This window comes from Borostomias antarcticus, assembly GCF_949987555.1.
Source record: "Borostomias antarcticus genome assembly, chromosome: 22".
Classification (NCBI taxonomy): domain Eukaryota; kingdom Metazoa; phylum Chordata; class Actinopteri; order Stomiiformes; family Stomiidae; genus Borostomias; species Borostomias antarcticus.
In genome coordinates, this window is record NC_140255.1 from 3,318,978 (window position 1) to 3,340,922 (window position 21,945).

General features: G+C 48.3%; 1 protein-coding gene across 1 annotated transcript in view; it reads right to left on the bottom strand.

The window, feature by feature from the left end:
* Positions 1-21,886, bottom strand: part of afg2a (AFG2 AAA ATPase homolog A) — a gene marked incomplete at its 3' end in the record, with an annotated part of 31,765 nt that extends 9,879 nt beyond the window's left edge. The window contains exons 1-13 of the mRNA XM_084456565.1: positions 21,687-21,886; positions 20,917-21,041; positions 20,646-20,803; positions 20,063-20,121; positions 19,141-19,800; positions 18,410-18,539; positions 18,156-18,212; positions 17,909-18,032; positions 14,425-14,526; positions 14,060-14,213; positions 7,145-7,299; positions 4,124-4,333; positions 100-153 (exon numbers count right to left, since the gene is read on the bottom strand). Of these exons, the coding sequence (XP_084312691.1) occupies positions 100-153; positions 4,124-4,333; positions 7,145-7,299; positions 14,060-14,213; positions 14,425-14,526; positions 17,909-18,032; positions 18,156-18,212; positions 18,410-18,539; positions 19,141-19,800; positions 20,063-20,121; positions 20,646-20,803; positions 20,917-21,041; positions 21,687-21,858 (2,160 nt within the window). The 5' untranslated portion in view covers positions 21,859-21,886. The remainder of the gene's footprint in view (positions 1-99; positions 154-4,123; positions 4,334-7,144; positions 7,300-14,059; positions 14,214-14,424; positions 14,527-17,908; positions 18,033-18,155; positions 18,213-18,409; positions 18,540-19,140; positions 19,801-20,062; positions 20,122-20,645; positions 20,804-20,916; positions 21,042-21,686) is intronic.
* Between the last annotated feature and the right edge of the window lie 59 nt (positions 21,887-21,945).

The following is a 21,945-nucleotide window of genomic DNA, read 5'->3' on the forward strand; positions in this document are numbered from 1 at the left end:
TATGAAGCCATTAAAAGGAGAATGTTGATTTGAAAGAAAGGCGATGCTTTACTGATCACTATGATCCCTAGAAGCTGTGAGGGGAATGCTGGTACTCACTTCTCGGACCGCTCGCTCCGACTCCCCAACATACTTGCTCAGTAGTTCTGGTCCCTGTAAACCAGAGAGAGAGAGGGGTTAATGGGACACTCAAAATTAGAGTTCGACGGATTAATCGGTTTGGCCGATTAATCGGCGCCGATATGACATTTTTAAACGAGTTACTATCGGCACATCGTATTGGCCGTTTTTGCGCCCCCAATGGTCACCCACGCAACGTACGAAGAGCCACGTGCCTGCAGACCTGTCAAGGTAATGTTACTGTGTGAACTGTGTATTTATATTAAATGAAAGTTGACTTTGTATAAGACAGCTGTATTCATAAAGTATACTATGGAATTATGACTGCACAGAGCTTTTAGAGAGAACGTTGTGTAGCAAGCGCTTCCAGCCAACGTTAGCTAGCTAACTTTTGCCACTCTTCATACAAAGCTAGCTATGAGGATAACGTTACATCGTTCAAAAAAATCGGACAACATGTGACTGTAACACAACAAAGGCTTTCTCGCGTGATCTAATTCCTTGGACGCTGGTTGGATGTTAATTCATTGCTTTCACGTCAACACCGCTTGAGTCGGGTAAACCGTAACGTTAGCAGGAGCCACGGTAGCTAGGTGCTGCAGTGTGGGCAGCAGAGAACACGTTGGCTACAACGGAGAAAGCTCACTTTAACATTAAACCCAATCCCAATAGCTTGAGGCAGCCGCCTATATTGTGTTACATTCACATGCCGTCTGATGTTTAGAGCTAGCGCTCCAAGTCAGTAGGGTATACTAAACGTAGGCTTCTCCGGGGTAAACGTTGTGTAACGTTAGCCTATTTCACGTCAACACCACTTGATTCGGGCAAACCATCCCATTAGCACTAGCCACGTTAGGTGCTGCTGTGTGGACAGCGGGAACACAGTAACGTTGGCTACACCGGAGAAAGCTCATTGTAACATGTCAAGGCCAATCCAAATGACTCGAGGCAGCCGTCTTTAGTGTGTTACTGTCACATACTGTCTGATGCTTAGAGCTATAGACTAGCAGCAAGTCCTCAAAAAAGGCTTTAGTTTTCGAGATACCCCTACCCGAGTTAGAACAAAACACCATGCTTTTTCATATTCCCTATGTGTCCCATTAATGAGATGGATGGTTGTGGAACTTTAGTTTTGTGGGAAATACGTTTTTTGGGCTATTCTTTAGACCTACCCTAATATCTGAAAAAGAGCCAAATTAAGCCTGTCCGATTAGGGGTGAGGTGACAAAAAAGCCCATAATTTGATAATGCTCACTCAGATTTTCATCAAATTTGCTGTGGTATGAAGTAGGTACCTGCCTAATATAACCAGAGTGTCAAATTTGTATTTATATATAAATAAATTTACTACTAGTGCTCCTTGTCAGAAGGCCAGAATTGTGGACTTCTCGGGGGTAAACGTTGCCTTGGAACAGCTGATGTAACATAACGTGAGGCTGAGTGGCTCTGACCCGTTAATATAAACTGCTCTTTTGAGATGGCCTTCTAACGACCGGAAGTGGATATCACTCTGGTTATTGTCGAACATAGATTTGTTTGAACAATCATTTTCTACATCATGATATGTAAACAGAATTTAAGGTAAAGTAATCGCGTTGCAATCAAACCGTATAGCTCAGTCAGAGACATGCTGGGGGGTTAGTCCAATCACATCATTTGTAAAGAGCCTCACGGAGCCAATCGAGGACTCTGCTTACCATTTGTCCCGCCTACATTAGTAAAGCCTACCGTCTGTCGTAGCCTACCTTGGAAATTATTATTGGGTGGAAAAACATATATATATATATTGTGTGTGTGTGTGTGTTTTAATTTTAGGGAATAGTAGACAACTACTAAACTTCTTACGCCACCTAATGATACTTTTAAATCATATGCATAATGGACTGATGGACATAAAAAAAGCTATTTTGAGTGAAGTGTCCCTTTAATATCTGTGGGTAGTGAGCAGGGAACAGGACATCAGGAACCAACTAGACGCTAGCAAGCATGAATACAGGCAAACACAGGTTTAAAACAGGTCTTTGGACCATCTTTGGGGTGAAGGGGGAGTCGTTGTTCGTTCCTGAGCTGGTAGCAGCACTGTTCACATGTCCTGTGTGTGAATGGCTTCAGACCACAGCCAAGGAATCTCTCTCACATGAAAAGGTTGCTTCTTAAAGAGAGAGGCGGAGGAGAAAAAGAAAAACAATGATTAAGAAGAGAGAGAGAGAGAGAGAGAGAGAGAGAGAGAGAGAGAGAGAGAGAGGGGACAAAGGTGGAGCTGGTGGAGCGTCACCATGCACCCTCTCTACCTCCCTGTCTCTCTCTCTCTCTATGACCCTTCCTCCCTCCCTCTGTCTCTCTGTAGCTCTCTCCCTCACTCCCTGCCTCAGTCTCCCTCCCTACCTGTGTCTCCCTCTCTCTCGCTCTCTGCACCTCTCTCTGCTTCTCTCTCCATTTCTCTCCTTCTCTCCATGCCTCAGTCTCCCTCCCTACCTGGGTCTCCCTCTCTCTCTCTCTCTCTCTCTCTCTCTCTCTCTCTCTGCCCCTCCTTCTGCCCTCAGCCCCCACCCCTTCTCTCTCTCCCTCCCTGTCTCCCTCTGTCTCTCTCCCTCCTTCCGTCTCTCTCCCTCCTACCGTCTCTCTCCCTCCCTCCGTCTCTCTCCCTCCCTCCGTCTCTCTCCCTCCCTCTGTCTCCCTCCCTCTCTCTCTCCCTCCCTCCCTCTGTCTCCCTCCCTCTCTCTCTCCCTCTCTCTCTCCCTCCCTCTCTCTCTCTCTCCCTCCCTCCCTCCCTCTCTCTCCCTCCCTCTCTCTCTCTCTCTCCCTCCCTCTCTCTCTCTCTCCCTCCCTCTCCCTCCCTCTCTCCCTCCCTCCCTCTCTCTCTCCCTCCCTCCCTTCCTGTCTCCCTCCCTCTATCTCTCTCCCTCCCTCTATCTCTCTCCCTCCCTCTATCTCTCTCCCTCCCTCTGTCTGTCTCCCTCTCTCTCTCCCTCCCTGTCTGTCTCCCTCTCTCTCTCCCTTCCTCTCTCTCTCTGTCTGTCTGTCTCCCTCTCTCTCTCCCTCCCTCTGTCTCTCCCTCCCTCTGTCTGTCTGTCTGTCTCTCTCTCTCTCTCTCTCTCTCTCCCTCCGTCTGTCTCCCTCTCTCTCCCTTCCTCTCTCAGGAGGCAGATAAACATCCACTCTGCCATCAGAGACACTTCCTCCCCTGCAATCCTTCCTTTCAACACCTCCTGTCTGTCTGGGGAGACGCCGCCCCTCAGCCTCCTCCAGTAAGAGGAGATTGACTCATTCATCCTCTGTTCCCGTCGCATGGTGTGGCCCAGTGTGTGTGTGTGTGTGTGTGTGTGCGTCTGTGGGGGAGGGGGTGTACCGTAGTGTGGCCTGGTTGGTTCAGCCATGTGTGTTCAACCATCCCTTATTTATGGTCCATATGTGTGTTTGTGTGTGTGTGTGTGTGTGTGGTTCAGGATGTAAGGAAACCTAACATGACAGCATGATAACAGGGATGTTAAAGAGGAAGCGGTCGAGTCTAAAAGTATAGTAAACTATGGTTCCAATAACATTTCCATGTCACACGCAAGGGGTAAAAAAACAACTCTTGTAATTGGCTTAAAACTATCTAACAGTTTTAACATTATGGGAGCCTGCCAACATTGGCCACCTTTTGGCTCTAATTTGCTTAATGACACCCGGTGAGAGTTCCTGTCAAGGGCCTATCGGTGAACGGCAACAGCTTTTAAAATAATAACCAGTCAACAATTATCCGAGCTAATCAATCAGTCTCCATCAGCAGTGTCTGCCTGAAAATAGAGAGAGGGGGCGGGGGGGGGACATAGGGCAGGACGACAGAGAGGGGGCGGGGGGGGGGACATAGGCCAGGACGACAGAGAGGGGGGAGTGATGAATGAAGAAGGACAAACACGGGGGTCAAAGATCACACTGAAGGTCTGTCGGCCTCCTCGGAAGCCGGAGACGCGGACTACAAAACACACACACGCGCACGCACGCACACACGCACACACACCTTGATGGCCAGGAAGTTGAGTCCGCTTTCGTTGGCCAGGGCCTTAGCGATCATGGTCTTGGAGCAGCCTGGGGGCCCGTAGAGGAGGACCCCCCTGGGGGGCCGGATGCCCATGCGGACGAAGGCCTCGGGGTGCGTCAGGGGCCACTCCACCGCCTGCTTCAGCTGCAGCTTCACCTCCGCCAGCCCGCCCACGTCAGACCAGCGCACCTGAACGGGGGAACGCTCGTTAACGGGTGTGTAGAGACCGACAAAGAGTACATCCAGGTTCAGGTCTACGAGGTGTGTGTGTGTGTGTGTTTGTGTGTGTGTGTGTGTGTGTGTGTGTGTGTGTGTGTGTGTGTGTGTGTGTGTGTGTGTGTGGATTGGAACCGGCGGCGGTGCGGAACCAGCTGCAGTCCTCAATCAGACGAAACGACAAGACGCCGTTCTGCTTCTAATCCCTGTTGGATCGACACAAAAACCTGTGACACGGGCCGTATGTCATCCTGGCGCGAAGAGGCCTTTTGAGGTCGTGAAACGTCCCGTAACCTTTTTTTGCGGGAGCCAACTCTCCCTTTTAGGAGATTTCAGAGAAAGCCTGTCGCCTTAAATCTCTAGGAGAAGCGGGAGGCGAGTCCAGGTTCATCACGGCAGAGGTGCGAGACGAGAGCGTGTTTGGACGGGGCTGCGAGAGCACTGATTCATGGGGACGTTGAACAGGGCGGAGGACGACAGCGGGGGCCGGCCGTCCCTCTGACAGACGAGGGGCTGAGCATGTCCCTCTGACAGACGAGGGGCTGAGCATGCGCCTGGCGGAGGTGAAGCAGATAAGGAGAACGGGGTGGGGGGGGGGGGGGGGGGGGGGGTGGTAGACTCACTTCATTTCGTCAGCGTCTTTTTCTCTCTCGTTTGATCTGTCTGTCCAACTCACCCTCTGTCTTTCCCTCTCTCCCTCCCCCCCTCCCCCCCCCCGTCTCTCAAGCCTCTCTTTCTCAACCCCGCCCGTCTCTCTCCCTCTCTCCCTAACCCCCCTTTCCTCACCCCCCACCCCCACTCCTGAGTTAACACATCCCAGGCCACCAGGCCGTCTCCAGGGAACCAAGCACCTAATGGAAACCTGGAGGCCAGCCACATACTGTGAATACCACACGCTGAACACAGGGGGAGGGAGGGAGGGAGGGAGGGAGGGAGGGAGGGAGGGAGGGAGGGAGGGAGGGAGGGAGGGAGGGAGGATGGGGAGAGAGGGAGGGAGAAAGGGAGAGAAAGACGGATAGAGACGGAGGGGAGCACACTGTACTGTACGGAGGAGGGACAGATAGATGGGATATGGGAGCAGAGTGGAAGGGAAGCAGGAGGTAGCAAGATTGATGAAGAGAGGATGAAAGCGTGGACGAGAGAGAGAGAGAGATAAAGGAGGGATTGTTCTGATGTGTCTTGGCCTCTGAGTTTGCCAGCAAAGTCTCCTGACTCTCCACCAGTCCTTGTTGAGTCCAAGGTGCATAAATCAATCAACCGACGTGTTGGTAGCCCTGCCGAGCAGGCTTGCAGATGTGCACCGTCAAGATTTACACCTACACCCCGCTTTTTTCTTTTCTTTTGGTTTCAACTTCGAATGAAAACAAATCTAGCAGCAGCATTCCTCGCCAAGCGCTTTTGTCACGAATGCGGTAGATGCTGAATTAGAAGGCACCGTTTGAGTCACACCTATCGCCGCTCATTTTCTTCTCTTCCTTTGACTGCGAGACCCAGTTATTATATTGTACTGTTCTGAACTTTACAAGGAGCTTCTCAGGGCCTAGTCTTTGATGAGGTTGAGAAGGAGGTGGCGGCGGCCAGAACCCGAACAATATGAAGAAAGAAAGAAAAAAAAAAAGAGGAAAAACATCTCGGTTGCTGCCATATCAAAATATACACTCCGGAAAACAGCCTGAGCTCGTTCATTCACTTGCTCAGCGGAGGATTGGGGTTAGCAAAGCATCCGCTATAAAATCACACTTGTGTATTTGATGGGTCACAGTATCAGATGACAACCAAAACATTAACTCTACATTCGGGATATGAAAAGATTTTGGCACTAAACGCACACGGGGCATATATATGTATACTTTTGAGAAAGCGGAATGAAAAGTGAGCATTAAAACTGCAGGGAATCTTCTGGATTGACGCTCTAAAGGTCTTGGGGCCAGAGAGGCGTACATAAGGCCAGCTCCACTGGAAGCTTCTTATATAAACGGATTAGAAACAAATGTTTGCGCTCATGTGGGTCTAATCAAGTCAGGGACGCTGAGGCTGGCCCTTCGGCTCAGCTGCACCGGGAGGAGGGGGGAGGAACTCCAAACTCCCTTCGCTTCGTTTCCAGGAACTGGCCACAAGAAGCAAACGTTTCAGGGTGAGCTCAGTGCAGAGTGTTTTTGGGAGAGGGGGGAATAGGAGAGGATAGGAGGGAGACGGAGGCCCGGACGTTGCTCCTTTTCTTTTTTGCTGGCAGGAACTGCCGGTGACCTGATCTGCTTTCAATTAGCACCGGAGGGTGATGTTAACCCTCTTCCTGCTCGTTACGATCTGCCCATGCAAACTCCAAAACATCCTGGAGTCTCACCACTGTCCCCCCCCCACCACCCCACCCCACCCTCCTCTCTCCCCCTCTCCGCTAAGTGTGTGATTCCTCTCCGTTTCAGAAGAGGGAGCAACGGCCTTGGGGTCGTTTCCATCTGACGCTTCCCCTGAGTGAACTGGTCACTGGTCAATCGTACAGCGAGTAATTCCAGGACTCGTGACGGCGCGTAGCGAGCGAGATGCGGGTTTTCTTTCGTCCCCGATGACCGCCGTTGACGTGAAGCTCAGACGAAGACGTGCGCCCACAGCGCCGTCCTCCAGATCTGTTCATCGCCTTGATGGGACTGTTGTCCATTCTCTCTCAGTCAGTTCCACATAAAAACCAACAGTATCCCTAGATCATTAAAAAACTACTCAAAAAGTTCATGATTTATGAAATTTATAAGCTATTCTTAGGGGTTTGTTTTTGGGGCCATACTGTACCTTGGGGACATCAATGGCGACCTCCCTCATGGCGCTGGGTTTGACCTCGGTCATGGCCCACCGGAGGTCCTGCAGGGTCACCGTCACCGTCCCTCTCAGCTGCAGGTCCGACGGCAGGGGTCCGCTGCCCAGGGCTCGCCTCAACGCACACAGCCCTGCGGTAAGACCACAACATCACATCACACCGTGATCGCTGATCTCTCTCAGTCGTACCTTACCGGGAAAAACAGTCTTTGGAAATGTTTGGTGTTTGCTTCAGCCTGTCTGGGGTGCATGTCAGGCCTTGTAGAAAGGGGGGGGGGGAGTCACACAATGGGACGATCTGAGAAGAGACAGAGGCTCTGTACAGTCAGCATTCCTGGAGGCCGAGGCGATGACGGCTGATGAATAGCCCGTGAAGCGCAGCGTGAAGGAAACCGGGGGGGGAGGCGGCTAGGAGAGGTGTAGCGCGCGAGGAAGGGAGTGAGAATAGGGATTACCTGCTGACAATCACCTTGGTTGGCATCACCGGCGGGGCAGGATTAGAGCTGGGATTAAGCTCCCTTTTCGGAGCGAGTCTCGGGGATATTATGGTCCTCGAATTCTTTGGTTGGGAGTTTTCCGGTTTTCCTTGGGGTGCTGCCAGCCGAACTGGTAATTGGCCGCTTTTATTCGGAGGCTTTTCAAAATCTATAAAATCTGGGTTCCTTGTTCAATACAATGGGGAGAGAGTGTGTTTTCAGTACTTGCTTTTAACCTGCCCCGCCCCATGACGATGCAGAAAACCCCGGAGTACGCTAGCCTCACATCGGGGCCAGCTGCATGGATGGAAGCCACGCAGGCAGGAGAACAGGTACTTGATGGACAAAAATAATAATCCCAGAGTGAATGAAGGCATGATTACTGACACCCACGAGCTACGTTTTCAATCTCTGATTTATGGAGCCTCTTCCCCGCTGCCCCTTCGGCAGCCCCGCTCCACCCTGCGCTCGCATAAACACACACCGACACACCTAGTCACACACACACGAGCGCTCCGCGGCGCACGTACACCTACTTGTGCTTGGCACACGCCTTCGAGTTCGGATAGGGCCCAGCGTGAGCAGCCTCCCTACTAGAGGCTTCCACCTCAGGGCTGGAGGACTAGAGGCTGAGGGCTGCTGGACTAGAGGCCGGGGGGGCTGAGGGCCAGAGAGCAGACGAAAGGAGATTTACGATCAGACAAGACTGCATCCTGTTTATATTTTCCAGGATCCGAGAGGGACGTTGAAAAAAAAAGACAGCGAAGGGAAGGGGGGGGGGGGGAGGAACAATTAATTGGAGAGTGAGTGAGTGAGCCGGGCCAAGGTCAGCGAGATCCCCGGACCCAGAGCCAGCAAGTGTCTGATGCAAACAGACGATGATGGTAGTATCTTTTTCCTTTGGAGATTCTCTCTGTCCTAGACCTAGCTGGGCTTGGCTAGCTCCACACACACGCACACACACACACATTTGACTTATGAAAACATCCGGAAGGAAGGAAGAAAAGAAAAAAAAAGAAGCAGCAACACAACAGAGTTTAATCTGAAGCGTATGTGGACTCTCTGTTTGTTCCTCTGCTCCCTCTCTCCTGCATGTTTCACATTCAGCAGCCATCTTGGGGGAATTGAGAATGGGGGGGCCCCACCAAGAATTTGAAAAACATCACACTAACGTTAGGCCCAAACTTGGTCAAGAGTTGATGGGATTTCTCTTTCTTTTTTTTTTTACGATCACTAAAACTGACCAGGCAAGAAGAGGAGACCAGAGTGATGGTTGTTAGTGGTTGCTAAGAAGGGAGGGTGAAGGTAGTTTGTGGTTGCTAAGAAGGGATGGTCCTAATTATCTGGCCCTAAAAAAAGACCTTCCTTCCCCAAATCAAGGCCTCTTTTTCAAGGGCCACCTACCCCGACCCCACTCCAACCAGGCTCCGATACTGAAAAGAATGCAGACAGAAATATTCTCTCAGAACTCTAGACTGTTCTACAGCCTGAGTGGGGAACAGCAGATCAGTAAGGCGCTTGCTAGCATGCATCCACAACGAGAATGTGGGATTGTTTTGAAAACCTGCAAATTAATTGAATGTATTTGTCTGCATACCTGATTTTGACAGGAGCGATGTTCCACACTCACTGATGCAACAAGTCCTTGCCACACAGTACAATAAGTGGAATTGTATCTGTCCATATCAAAAACATTATGGAGAATGCCACAGTTTCATCCTCCCAACTGGAAGAGGTTGGGCACTTTAAAGTGGACACAATCAAATGGAAAGTTCCTAAATGTAACTTGAAAGAATTTCCATAGAGCCCTATTGTCCTGATCTAACAACAACAAAAGCAGCAGCATGTCATCAGAGACCATAATGTCCATCTGCACTCTTACAGAGTTCCAGATTTGCTAGGTTTAGACAGGAAGAGTCAAGCCAAGAGTGTGTTGCACACCCCCAAGCGCTTGACAAGAGCGAGCTGTGGGTCTCGAGCGACGATGTCCTCAAATGAATTGTGAAATACTTTAGGCATTACACCATTAAAAAAACAGGAACGTTCTCATTACTCCGCAAGGCTTCCGGAAGAGTCTTTGCACCTGTATTTACAATACCCAACATCTGTTCCAGAGCTGTAATATGTGCTCTTAAACACACACACACACACACACACACACACACACACACACACACACACACACACACACACACACACACACACACACACACACACACACACACACACACACACACACACACACACACACACACACACACACAGCTGTCATAAGGTGTAGGTAAGTACCCGAGGTTAAAGAGTGCGAGGTGAACATTTCCGGATTTTATAAACAGATCACCCAAATAAACTTCACATCGTGATCCTGTAATATTTATGTAGCCTGCCCTGAAATTCCACAAGCGTCTTTAAAAGGACAGGGGAGTCAGGAAAAGAGCTTTATATGGGAACACGGTCTCTGTAAACATCATCTAGCATTTACCACTGTTTATCTCAGTCATGTCTTTGCCGTAGAATTGATGTCAAACACAATACTACTAGTATTATTACTAGGCTACTTTCCTCTCATAACTATACAGTAAAGTAATGTGGATCCCAACACTGACTTCCTGAACTAGTCAGCAAGGTCAAGGGTTTAAATGAGTTATTCTCAATGGAATTGGCAGCGTTTTTAAACAAAGGATTTCAAGTGGATCCAAAATGTCGTACAGATACCAACTAAGCCACTGAAATGCCTATAATAAAACATGTTACGTTTAACAAGAGTACCACAGCACAAACGTGTAGGCTGTGTGCAATAAGAACTGCGCTAACCTGACATTATACAAACACTTGAGTTAAACCATGTCTTCACCCTGTCTGTATGTTCCAGTGGGCTTCCCCTGTTTGTAAGGCTGTGTAAACAAGAGTCCGTCCGGATGTGGCACACACACCAATCTGCAGTGTTTAGACTGGGGAAATGACTCATCTGCCTCCACTAGGATCAGTTGACCATCAAAACGACGACAAGGAGACGGCGGGAGCCCAGGAGACCACATGACAGGCTGCTCAGAAGCAGTCATCCAGACCTCATCCAGACCTCATCCAGACCACAGTCCCCAGGAACGACTAAGCCAGGTACAAAGTTGGGCAGAACGGCGAGGCAGTCATGTTGACATGTTTTGAGGAAAAGCTCTCTATTCTCCAGTAAATATACATAAACCATTAACAGCCTTTTCAACTCTCAATTATTATTTTTTACTTAAGGATAACTTATGTTGTCTTAACCCATATTGGTCAATTTGGATATCTAGTGTGAAATGGCTGTGGAACCTCACTGTAAAAAAAAAAAGAAAAGAAAAAAAAAAAAAAGATTTAGGTCAGCTATTGTCCACAAATCAGGGTTTAATGACGGGACGACGCACCACTAGATCAATACAACATTCCACCACTAGAGGTCTCTTAGTTGAGTATAATAGACAGGGAGGAATATAAGGAGTTGTTCTTGATGAGGATTGATGAGGGTTGAGCTTCCATGTGGTACAGGACAGGTATACAGGACAGGTACGTATTCAAAAAGCACTTTCATTTGGGGCTTAAGGGGGATATGAGAACACTACATCAGGACAGACACACACACACACACACACACACACACACACACACACACACACACACACACACACACACACACACACACACACACACACACACACACACACACACACACACACACTACATCAGGACAGTTTCAACTCAACACAGAAACCCAACTTCCCTGCTCACATCTGCTATAGATCTAACACACACACACACACACACACACACACACACACACACACACACACACACACACACACACACACACACACACACACGTGGAAAGACACCTTGGCCTTGCCATCCTTCCCCCTGTCCCCAGTGCCCAGCTGTAGAGAGACTAAAATAGCACCGTGCAGCCGTGCAGGGTACTATTGTATCGGGGGAAGGATGTAGTGTGTGTGTGTGTGTGTGTGTGTGTGTGTGTGTGTGTGTGTGTGTGTGTGTGTGTGTGTGTGTGTGTGTGTGTGTGCGCCTGGGAGGGTAAAGCAGCAGCTGGGTGAGGGGGTTATGTGCGTGACCCAAACGTGCCCCAGCCGAGCTAGCCCCCCCCGTCTTAAAAGGAAGTGGTGTTGCGGCAAACACGCTCCCCCTCACGGGTCATTGTTACCTGAAGGGCAGGGAAACAACTGTGGTTCCTTCTAAGATGTTTTTTGTTATTTTTGGTTCCTCTTCTGAAAGCCAAGGAGGAAAAAACAGGCATCAATGTGTGTGTGTGTATGTGTGTGTGTGTGTATTAATATTCTAACCCCAAACCTCACATACGTACAGTACGTGCATGCACACACACAATCGTGTGTACATGCAGGAAGAGTAGGCCATCTCCACTGCACCTGGCTGCCACTGCAATGTCCAGTTCGCCATGAGGTCTCCCTCAGGCCACACATCTTCACAGACAATGGAAAATAGGAATGGGCTGAAGTCATTACATGACGTTCAGTGACTAAAAGGCCTTCAGTCTTTCCGTCTAGGCATCGTACATGACAGTATTCACGCACGCAGTGTGTGTCTGCACTGCTGAGGTAACCCAGCCGAGACAGGGGCTAAGAGACACGAGCCATGTTTCCATCCACACGTTTTATGCGAATTAAGTTATATCGAATTAAAAATGCCTTGTGGAAACAGTAAAATTCGATTAAAAATCATGAAAATCAACAAAAAGTTTGTACTGCCGATCTCATCGGATTTTCTCTTGTTCGATAACAGTCTTTTGTGATAAATGCTTTATCCGATTTAAAGCTCTAGATGGAAACGCACGTTCGTCGGCTTTATTCGCATTCATATTTTTTAGCGATCCTCACACAATTCGATTGACAGGTGGATGGAAACATGGCTACAGAGACATTTCATCTACTCTGGAGACGGTTGGTTCTCCTGTGGCACGCCTGCGAGAGCCAGTGTTTGTCTAGTGCTTTGGATTTCGAGATTTGGGAGCAAAGAAGCCAAAAGGGGGCTATTCCCTCCAGAGGGGACGAGGGGTGGGGGGGGGGGGGGTGGGGGTCTCTCAAAACACTGCCAGTCACGTCTGGGCCTCTGTAGACGGTAAATCACACTCTTCGGCAGAGCGCTTCCGCGCGGTAGCCCTCTCCTCTCCTCTCCTCTCCTCTCCTCTCCTCTCCTCTCCTCTCCTCTCCTCTTCCCTCCTCTCCCCTTCCCCTCCTCTCCTCTCCCCTCTTCTCCTCTCCTCTCCTCCCCTCTCCTCTCCTCTCCTCTCCTCTCCTCTCCTCTCCTCTCCCTCTCCTCTCCTCTCCTCTCCTCTCCTCTCCTCTCCTCTCCTCTCCTCTCCTCTCCCCTCTCCTCCTCAGCTGGAAATGCAATACGCCACGTCCCCGTCCCCGGGACCACCCAGGAGGCTCTGACGGTCTCTCACACACACACACACACGCGCACACGCGCGCACACACGCAAACACACACACTTAAAGCAGTCACACACGTTGACACATATACTTGGCAGAACAACGTAGGAAGACAAGCACACACACACGCATCCACACACACGCACGCACGCACGCAACACGCATCCACACACACTCTCACACACCCACAAACACACTAAGAGAACCTCGCTCTGGCCACAAAATCACCCCAACATCCTGGTACTCTTATACTGTTTACCGGTTCGAGGGGTTGACTGGGTTGCAGGGTTAGGGCTGTGGGACGCAAGGAATTTCACAACAAGCAGTGGTTTAGTTTTTTTTTTTTAGGTGGGTTTTCTTCAATGGAACCTGAAGCCAAGTGCAAAGCCACATCCTCCAGGTCAGGAAAATCTAAAAGAGTTGTGGTCACCCACCGTGCCTTAGAGGCCTTGAGCTATCACACACATCTCCAATAGAAGAACTCTCCGACGGGGTCCAACCCCTGCTACAATACCAGCCATTCAATTGGACAGGAAGTCTTTATGCTGTAACTTACCTCTGGTCTGTACTTCAGCCAATGACAATGGAAGCTTGAGCTGTCTGCCCTGAAGGAGTCAACTAGTGGATGTTTGTCGGCTACCCCTCAAGAGATTATTGTTGACTACCCCTTAAGAGATTATTGTTGACTACCCCTCAAGAGATTATAGTTGACTACCCCTCAAGAGATTATTGTTGACTACCCCACAAGAGATTATAGTTGACTACCCCTCAAGAGATTATAGTTGACTACCCCTCAAGAGATTATTGTTGACTACCCCTCAAGAGATTATTGTTGACTACCCCACAAGAGATTATTGTTGACTACCCCTGAAGAGAAATTGTTGACTACCCATCAAGGAGTGAACAACACCAAATTATGAGCACCTACTACCCCTGTGGTAGAGTTAGCCTAGCCTAGCCTAGCCCGGCTGTACTCGCCTGCCTCCTTGCACACAGCCGCCAAGTCCGCCCCGACATATCCATGAGCAGCGTCGGCCAGCTGGGTCAGTTCCTCTGGGCTCACCCTGGAAGGCACGGCGCTCATCTGCTTCCGGAAGATGTCTGCTCGCTCCGCCGCCCCGGGGACGCCCACCTGAAACCACAGCACATACGCTAGCGTTGGAGGCTGGCGGGCCAGGAACAACGCACCACGCCTCGGCCTCCATTCACGGGGTCCCAGGCTGCTGTTCGGTCAGGGGCCAGTGGGACCGACAGCTTGAGTCTATGATGAGTCTGACTGCCTCCATTTAAAAAAAAAAGTGAAATGTGAATGTTTGTCAGGGATGAACGGTGTCGTCCCCCACCTCTAGCTCCTTGTCGAAGCGGCCAGGGCGTCGCAGGGCGGGGTCCAGGGCATGGGGGCGGTTCGTGGCTCCGAGGACCAGCACCTGGCCCGCGTGGCCCTCCTGGAGAACAGGAAGAGGTTGTAAGATCTGACACATTCCTGCAGCAGTGGAATATTAAGTCATCCTTTCGTTGTATCATTTCACTGAGTCATCAAACTAACTCAGTTCTATAGGTAAAGTCATTGTCAGTGTTGAACTGTGCAGTAGGGACTGTAAACTGAGGCCTTCAGCTACTCCCAATTTCATTATTATTCTCAGTCATTCCCATTTACTTGAACTGTATTTCTCAACCTGTATTTGACCCTAAAGGCTCGATATTTAATTCTTAAATGCAATGGCATCTGGAAATAAACGTTCCAACAAAGCCTCTTGGGGCCAGGTGCTAAAAGACACGTCCCCAAACATTGTCTTACGCCAGCGATGCGTTTCTCAGGGTGGTCCGGCTGTGCGAAGCGTAATAATGCTCTTTCCACTCTTCCTCAATACCGCAGGGGCAACCGAGAGGCCCAAAGACAAATAAATTACTGCACAAGCAGGAATTCAGGGACCAGGAAGTGCTTTCACCACATTCCACGGGAGCAGGCCAATCAGTGGTGGTGACCTTGGCTTATTCGACAACCCCCATTGGTCTGGAAAATACACAGGAAAGAGACAGCTGTCTCTGTATACTGTCTCCACCGAGGGTTTGGACTGGGGAGATGAGATGTGCTTGGCGATGTAGTTATGCCATTTTGGCATGTCATGGTGACCCGTGGTGATGAGTTTCCCAGGCTCCCTGGGTTCTCCAAGGAGATGGAGGGCGACTGTGGAGCCATTTCGGTTCAAGGATCTCCAAGTCCTTTTTTCTCATCAGACTCATGTACTAACAGAACATTCCAGATGACACTGGAGAGAGAACAGACAAGAGACAGAGAGAACAGACAGAGAGAACAGACAAGAGACAAGAGAGAACAGACAAGAGACAGAGAGAACAGACAAGAGAGAACAGACAAGAGACAAGAGAGAACAGACAGAGAGAACAGACAAGAGACAGAGAGAACAGACAAGAGACAGAGAGAACAGACAGATGGAGAGAGAACAGACAGATGGAGAGAGAACAGACAGATTCAGAGAGAACAGACAAGAGACAGAGAGAACAGACAGATGCAGAGAGAACAGACAGATGGAGAGAGAACAGACAGATGGAGAGAGAACAGACAGATGGAGAGAGAACAGACAAGAGACAGAGAGAACAGACAAGAGAGAACAGACAAGAGACAAGAGAGAACAGACAAGAGACAGAGAGAACAGACAAGAGAGAACAGACAAGAGACAAGAGAGAACAGACAGAGAGAACAGACAAGAGACAGAGAGAACAGACAAGAGACAGAGAGAACAGACAGAGAGAACAGACAGAGAGAACAGACAAGAGACAAGAGACAGAGAGAACAGACAGATGGAGAGAGAACAGACAGATGGAGAGAGAACAGACAGATGGAGAGAGAACAGACAGATGCAGAGAGAACAGACAAGAGACAGAGAGAACAGACAAGAGACAGAGAGAACAGACAGAGAGAACAGACAGAGAGAACAGACAAGAGACAGAGAGAACAGACAGATGGAGAGAGAACAGACAGATGGAGAGAGAACAGACAGATGGAGAGAGAACAGACAGATGGAGAGAGAACAGACAGATGCAGAGAGAACAGACAAGAGACAGAGAGAACAGACAAGAGACAGAGAGAACAGACAGAGAGAACAGACAGAGAGAACAGACAAGAGACAAAGAGAACAGACAGATAGAGAGAGAACAGACAGATGGAGAGAGAGAGAGAGAACAGACAGATGCAGAGAGAACAGACAAGAGACAGAGAGAACAGACAAGAGACAGAGAGAACAGACAGACAGAGAGAGAACAGACAGATGGAGAGAGAACAGACAGATGGAGAGAGAACAGACAAGAGACAGAGAGAACAGACAAGAGACAGAGAGAACAGACAGATAGAGAGAACAGACAGATAGAGAGAGAACAGACAGATAGAGAGAGAACAGACAGATAGAGAGAGAACAGACAGATAGAGAGAACAGACAGATGGAGAGAGAACAGACAGATGGAGAGAGAACAGACAGATAGAGAGAGAGAGAGAACAGACAGATGGAGAGAACAGACAGATAGAGAGAACAGACAGATAGAGAGAGAACAGACAGATGGAGAGAGAGAGAGAACAGACAGATAGAGAGAGAACAGACGGATAGAGAGAGAACAGACAGATAGAGAGAGAACAGACAGATAGAGAGAACAGACAGATAGAGAGAGAACAGACAGATAGAGAGAGAACAGACAGATAGAGAGAGAACAGACAGATGGAGAGAGAACAGACAAGAGACAGAGAGAACAGACAAGAGACAGAGAGAACAGACAGATAGAGAGAACAGACAGATAGAGAGAGAACAGACAGATAGAGAGAGAACAGACAGATAGAGAGAGAACAGACAGATAGAGAGAACAGACAGATGGAGAGAGAACAGACAGATGGAGAGAGAACAGACAGATAGAGAGAGAGAGAGAACAGACAGATGGAGAGAACAGACAGATAGAGAGAACAGACAGATAGAGAGAGAACAGACAGATGGAGAGAGAGAGAGAACAGACAGATAGAGAGAGAACAGACGGATAGAGAGAGAACAGACAGATAGAGAGAGAACAGACAGATAGAGAGAACAGACAGATAGAGAGAGAACAGACAGATAGAGAGAGAACAGACAGATAGAGAGAGAACAGACAGATAGAGAGAGAACAGACAGACAGAGAGAGAACAGACAGATGGAGAGAACAGACAGATAGAGAGAGAACAGACAGATAGAGAGAGAACAGACAGATAGAGAGAGAACAGACAGATAGAGAGAGAACAGACAGATGGAGAGAACAGACAGAGAGGCAGAGAGAACAGACAGATGGAGAGAGAACAGACAGACAGAGAGAGAACAGACAAGAGAGAGAGAACAGACAGATAGAGAGAACAGACAGATAGAGAGAGAACAGATAGAGAGAGAACAGACAGAGAGAGAGAGAACAGACAGATAGAGAGAGAACAGACAGATAGAGAGAGAACAGACAGATGGAGAGAACAGACAGAGAGGCAGAGAGAACAGACAGATAGAGAGAGAACAGACAGAGAGACAGAGAGAAGACAGATGGAGAGAGAACAGACAGATAGAGAGAGAACAGACAGAGAGACAGAGAGAAGACAGATGGAGAGAGAACAGACAGATGCAGAGAGAACAGACAGATGGAGAGACACATCTACCTGTATATGTTTACTGTATACCTCACTATTATACAGTACAGATGGAGAGACACATCTATATGTTTACTATTATACAGCACATCTCTGTTGCAAAACCAAAAGCCAAAGACACAAAATGGGGACGTTCCCCGGACTTCCTTCCTCTGGAAACTCACCGAGCCGATCCCGTCCATGAGGGTGAGAAGGGAGGCGACTACTCTCTTCTCCACCTCGTTCTGCGCCCCTTCCCGCTTGGGACACAGTGCGTCCAACTCGTCAATGAAGATGATCGCTGGCCGCCTGTCAAATCACATCAAAGTGTCTGTAATCATACAGTAGCCTACATACCGGCCGGCCGGCGAGTGATAGCTTCAGAAAGGAACGGTGGAATATGGAGCGGGAGGGGTTAACAACGTCAGGTACCTCTGAGCGGCCTCAGCGAATATCTGTCTGAGCCTGGCTTCTGTTTCACCATAGAATCTGCAGAGGAAAGAAAGAGAAGGCAATAAGCCACTCATGCCCTCTGACATTCAAGAAGAAACACGGTGCTTTCCTGTGTAAACTGGTTAGACTGGAGTGAAGCGTCGTGTTTATAGTGCACCAAACATCCCAATGTGGGTTCATAACGTCAATGTGGCAACGTCAAGCTGATGATGATGATGATGATGCATCCATACTTGCTCATGATCTCTGGACCATTGATCACCGTCATATGGGCCCCAACCTCATTGGCTATAGCTCGTCCAATCATGGTCTTCCCTGTTCCTGGAGGACCGTACAGGAGCACACCTCTAGGGGGCGGGATCCCTGTATGTCCAAAAAACGCAAACCAACCATACATATATATTTCCTATAGAAAATTAGTTTACATAAGAGGAACATGTCCAAATAAGCAAGAATGAAGCTAGTGCAGGGGATTAATAATTTACACTCATCAGTCAGTTAAGGATATGGATAGGGCTGGGTATCGATTCGAATTTCAAGAATCGATTCGATTCCGAATCACAAGGTGCAGAATCGATTATCACGATTCAATTCGATTCAATATCGATTCGGTTAGTGTTACTAAAACCTGTTTTTTTGTTGTTGCTGTAACCTTAATTACATGACTGCCAAGTTATGCAACACATCAATACTAGGGCTGGGTATCGATACTGATTTCCAAAAATGAATGAATGAATCATTGAATGAATTAATGAACTATTAATTCCTTAATTTATTCATTCATTCATTAAATAAAAGATCGATTTTGGAATTCATGAATCGATTCTGAATCATTTGATTCGATTAATCGATTTTTTTGAACCCAGCCCTACATATGGATGAAGTAAAACTGAACATTTCAAACGGAACCGACCTCGATATGACCATAATGCAAGTGTGGTACAAAAGCACCTTCATCCCCTACCGTAGTTGGAGAATAGTTCTGGGTGTTTGAGTGGCAGCTCGATGGTCTCCCTGATGACGCTCAGCTGGTTGCCGAGACCCCCGATCATACTGTATGTGACCTTTGACCTCTGTGCCTGCGTACCCTCCTGCTCCCGATGAGCACCTTCGTCTCTGCGTCTGAACCTGATTTGAGTGCAGGAGGAGACGCAGTAGAACGTGTCGGTACTCAGAGCACTACCAGATGGCGCTGTGGGCAGTTGGTCTGTGTCGGTCTGCTCTAGGCTGAGAGGAATCTTGTCTTCCAAACTGACACTGCTTTCCAGTGGTTCAGTGGGGGTCTGGGGATCGTAGGAGGGAGTGAGGGGGGCTGAAGGCGACGGGGAGGGGACATGTGGGCAGCGGCGTGGGGTGCTGGCTGCAGGACCAGAGCCTCCAGGTGTGCCTGGTTCCCCTTCCTCCACAGTCAAGAGGCTGAGCTGCAGTGATAGGTCCATGGAGCTGGAACCCAGGAGGGAGCTCGTCACAGAGGCCTCCTCCGTGTCAATGTCCAACCCTTGGCCAAGAGGAGGTCTGTCCAAAGTGACTCCGTCCACACCCCTTACAACCTCCACCCGTAGACTACTGGCTCGTCCAAAGTAGGTCAGAGAGAGGCAGTTTCCAGGGAGGAGGATTTTTCCATCTGCAACATATGTTTACAAACATTTAGTGTTGACAGCATCATTGTGACAAACAGCTCACAACAAGAGAATTATATAATACAGTGTCCAATTTGTCATTATGGTCACAAAGGTGTATTACTCTTAATATCAAAAACAATTAACCCGGAATAACTGATATAATAAAGATGTAAGAAATGTCCCAGCATATGTGATAGGACAGATCACTCTATCACGATGAAGTCCTATACAATACAAATGCCTGTAATTACTAAACTGTCTTACCTAACGATCGGAGAAAGAAGTTCCTAAACTCTTCTGTGTCAAGTGCATCATCCTTCTGTCTGAAATAACAAGGTATATTATGTAATTGTGCAGATATCACATTTGTTGTAAAAAATGCATTATTTCGATTTTCAGTCATTCTATCGAGATTGTCAAGCTGTTGTTACAGGTGATCTGCCAGCAGGTGGCGACATCTACCTATATAACCAAGTGTACAACACAACATCCTCTTCTGAAAAGTTACCTTCTCTGTCAAGGGTCATGAGGTCAAAAATGCATGCATTCACACATCCATTCTTCATTCATTATCAACAGTTAACGGATATGGTCAAATCAGTATTTTGTATAGCTGGCTACCTCAGATGTTCAATAGGCTCTGTGCACCAGCTCCACTACTTCCTGAAAGTAACTTTGCATCTTTATTTCCTGTCCTATATGATTGGATTAAGTGATTAATCAGGTGTGCGCTGGGTCTGCCTCACACCTGATTAATCACTTAATCCAATCATATAGAACTGGAAATAAAGATGCCAAGTGACTTTCAGGAAGTAGTGGAGCTGGTGCACAGATCCTATTAGCCTACCTGCTGGAGAGAAGCACCTCTTCAGCTTGCAGCACAGGACCCGTCACGGGGTGAAGAGTAACTCCCTCCCCAGGCTTCACCCTCAGACTGTGCAGGGTGTTCTTCAACAGGCCAACTCTCCCCCCGGGGAAAGAAGCAACAGCCCAGGCGAGACACACCTGAGAACAGACACGGAGGAAGCGAATGTCGCAATGAATAATGCAAGAAGTACACATATACAGCTTTAGTCTGCTGTTGAATGGTTCTGTTTGCCACACTAGAACTGACCTACCTCTTGTTGACCTGTGTTGCTTGACAACAGAACTGGCCTGCCAATGCAAATGTTGGTAGCCTTCATTGCCGTCAGGCTGAGCTGGACAAGAAATGTCTTGCATCTTTTGGGGACCTTGTCATCTGCTGTAAGAGAGGGCATGAGGTAGAAAAGAGTATGATGATGCACGCGACTGGCATGAGGTAGAAAAGAGTATGATGATGCACGCGACTGGCATGAGGTAGAAAATAATATGATGATGCACGCGACTGGCATGAGTTTTTTTGTTGTTGCTGTAACCTTAATTACATGACTGCCAAGTTATGCAACACATCAATACTAGGGCTGGGTATTGATACCGATTTCCAAAAATGAATGAATGAATCATTGAATGAATTAATGAACTATTAATTCCTTAATTTATTCATTCATTCATTAAATAAAAGATCGATTTTGGGATTCATGAATCGATTCTGAATCATTTGATTCGATTAATCGATTTTTTGAACCCAGCCCTACATATGGATGAAGTCAAACTGAACATTTCATTGCTGAGCTGGACAAGAAATGTCTTGCATCTTTTGGGGACCTTGTCATCTGCTGTAAGAGAGGGCATGAGGTAGAAAAGAGGATGATGATGCATGAGGTAGAAAAGAGTATGATGATGCATGAGGTAGAAAAGAGTATGATGATGCATGAGGTAGAAAAGAGTATGATGATGCATGAGGTAGAAAAGAGTATGATGATGCACGCGACTGCCAGACGTGTTATCTAGATTAATAGAAACCCACCTTTTTCAATGAAGTCGATGACAGTAAATGAGTTGCTGTTGAAAGCCTTACTGCTTCCCCCATCGACTGAGTTATGCAAGTGAGTGAAGTCACTGGAGCCATCCTTCTGTCCGCTTGAGCTTTCCCCTTCATTTGCACGCCTGTATTTGCTTTTATTTTTCTTTGAGGACATTTTAATTCAATGTTCAAGGACAGGTACGTGAAACAGTGATTCCAGCGTGTGAACTGGATTCTACGGCGTCGGTGAAATAAACTTCCT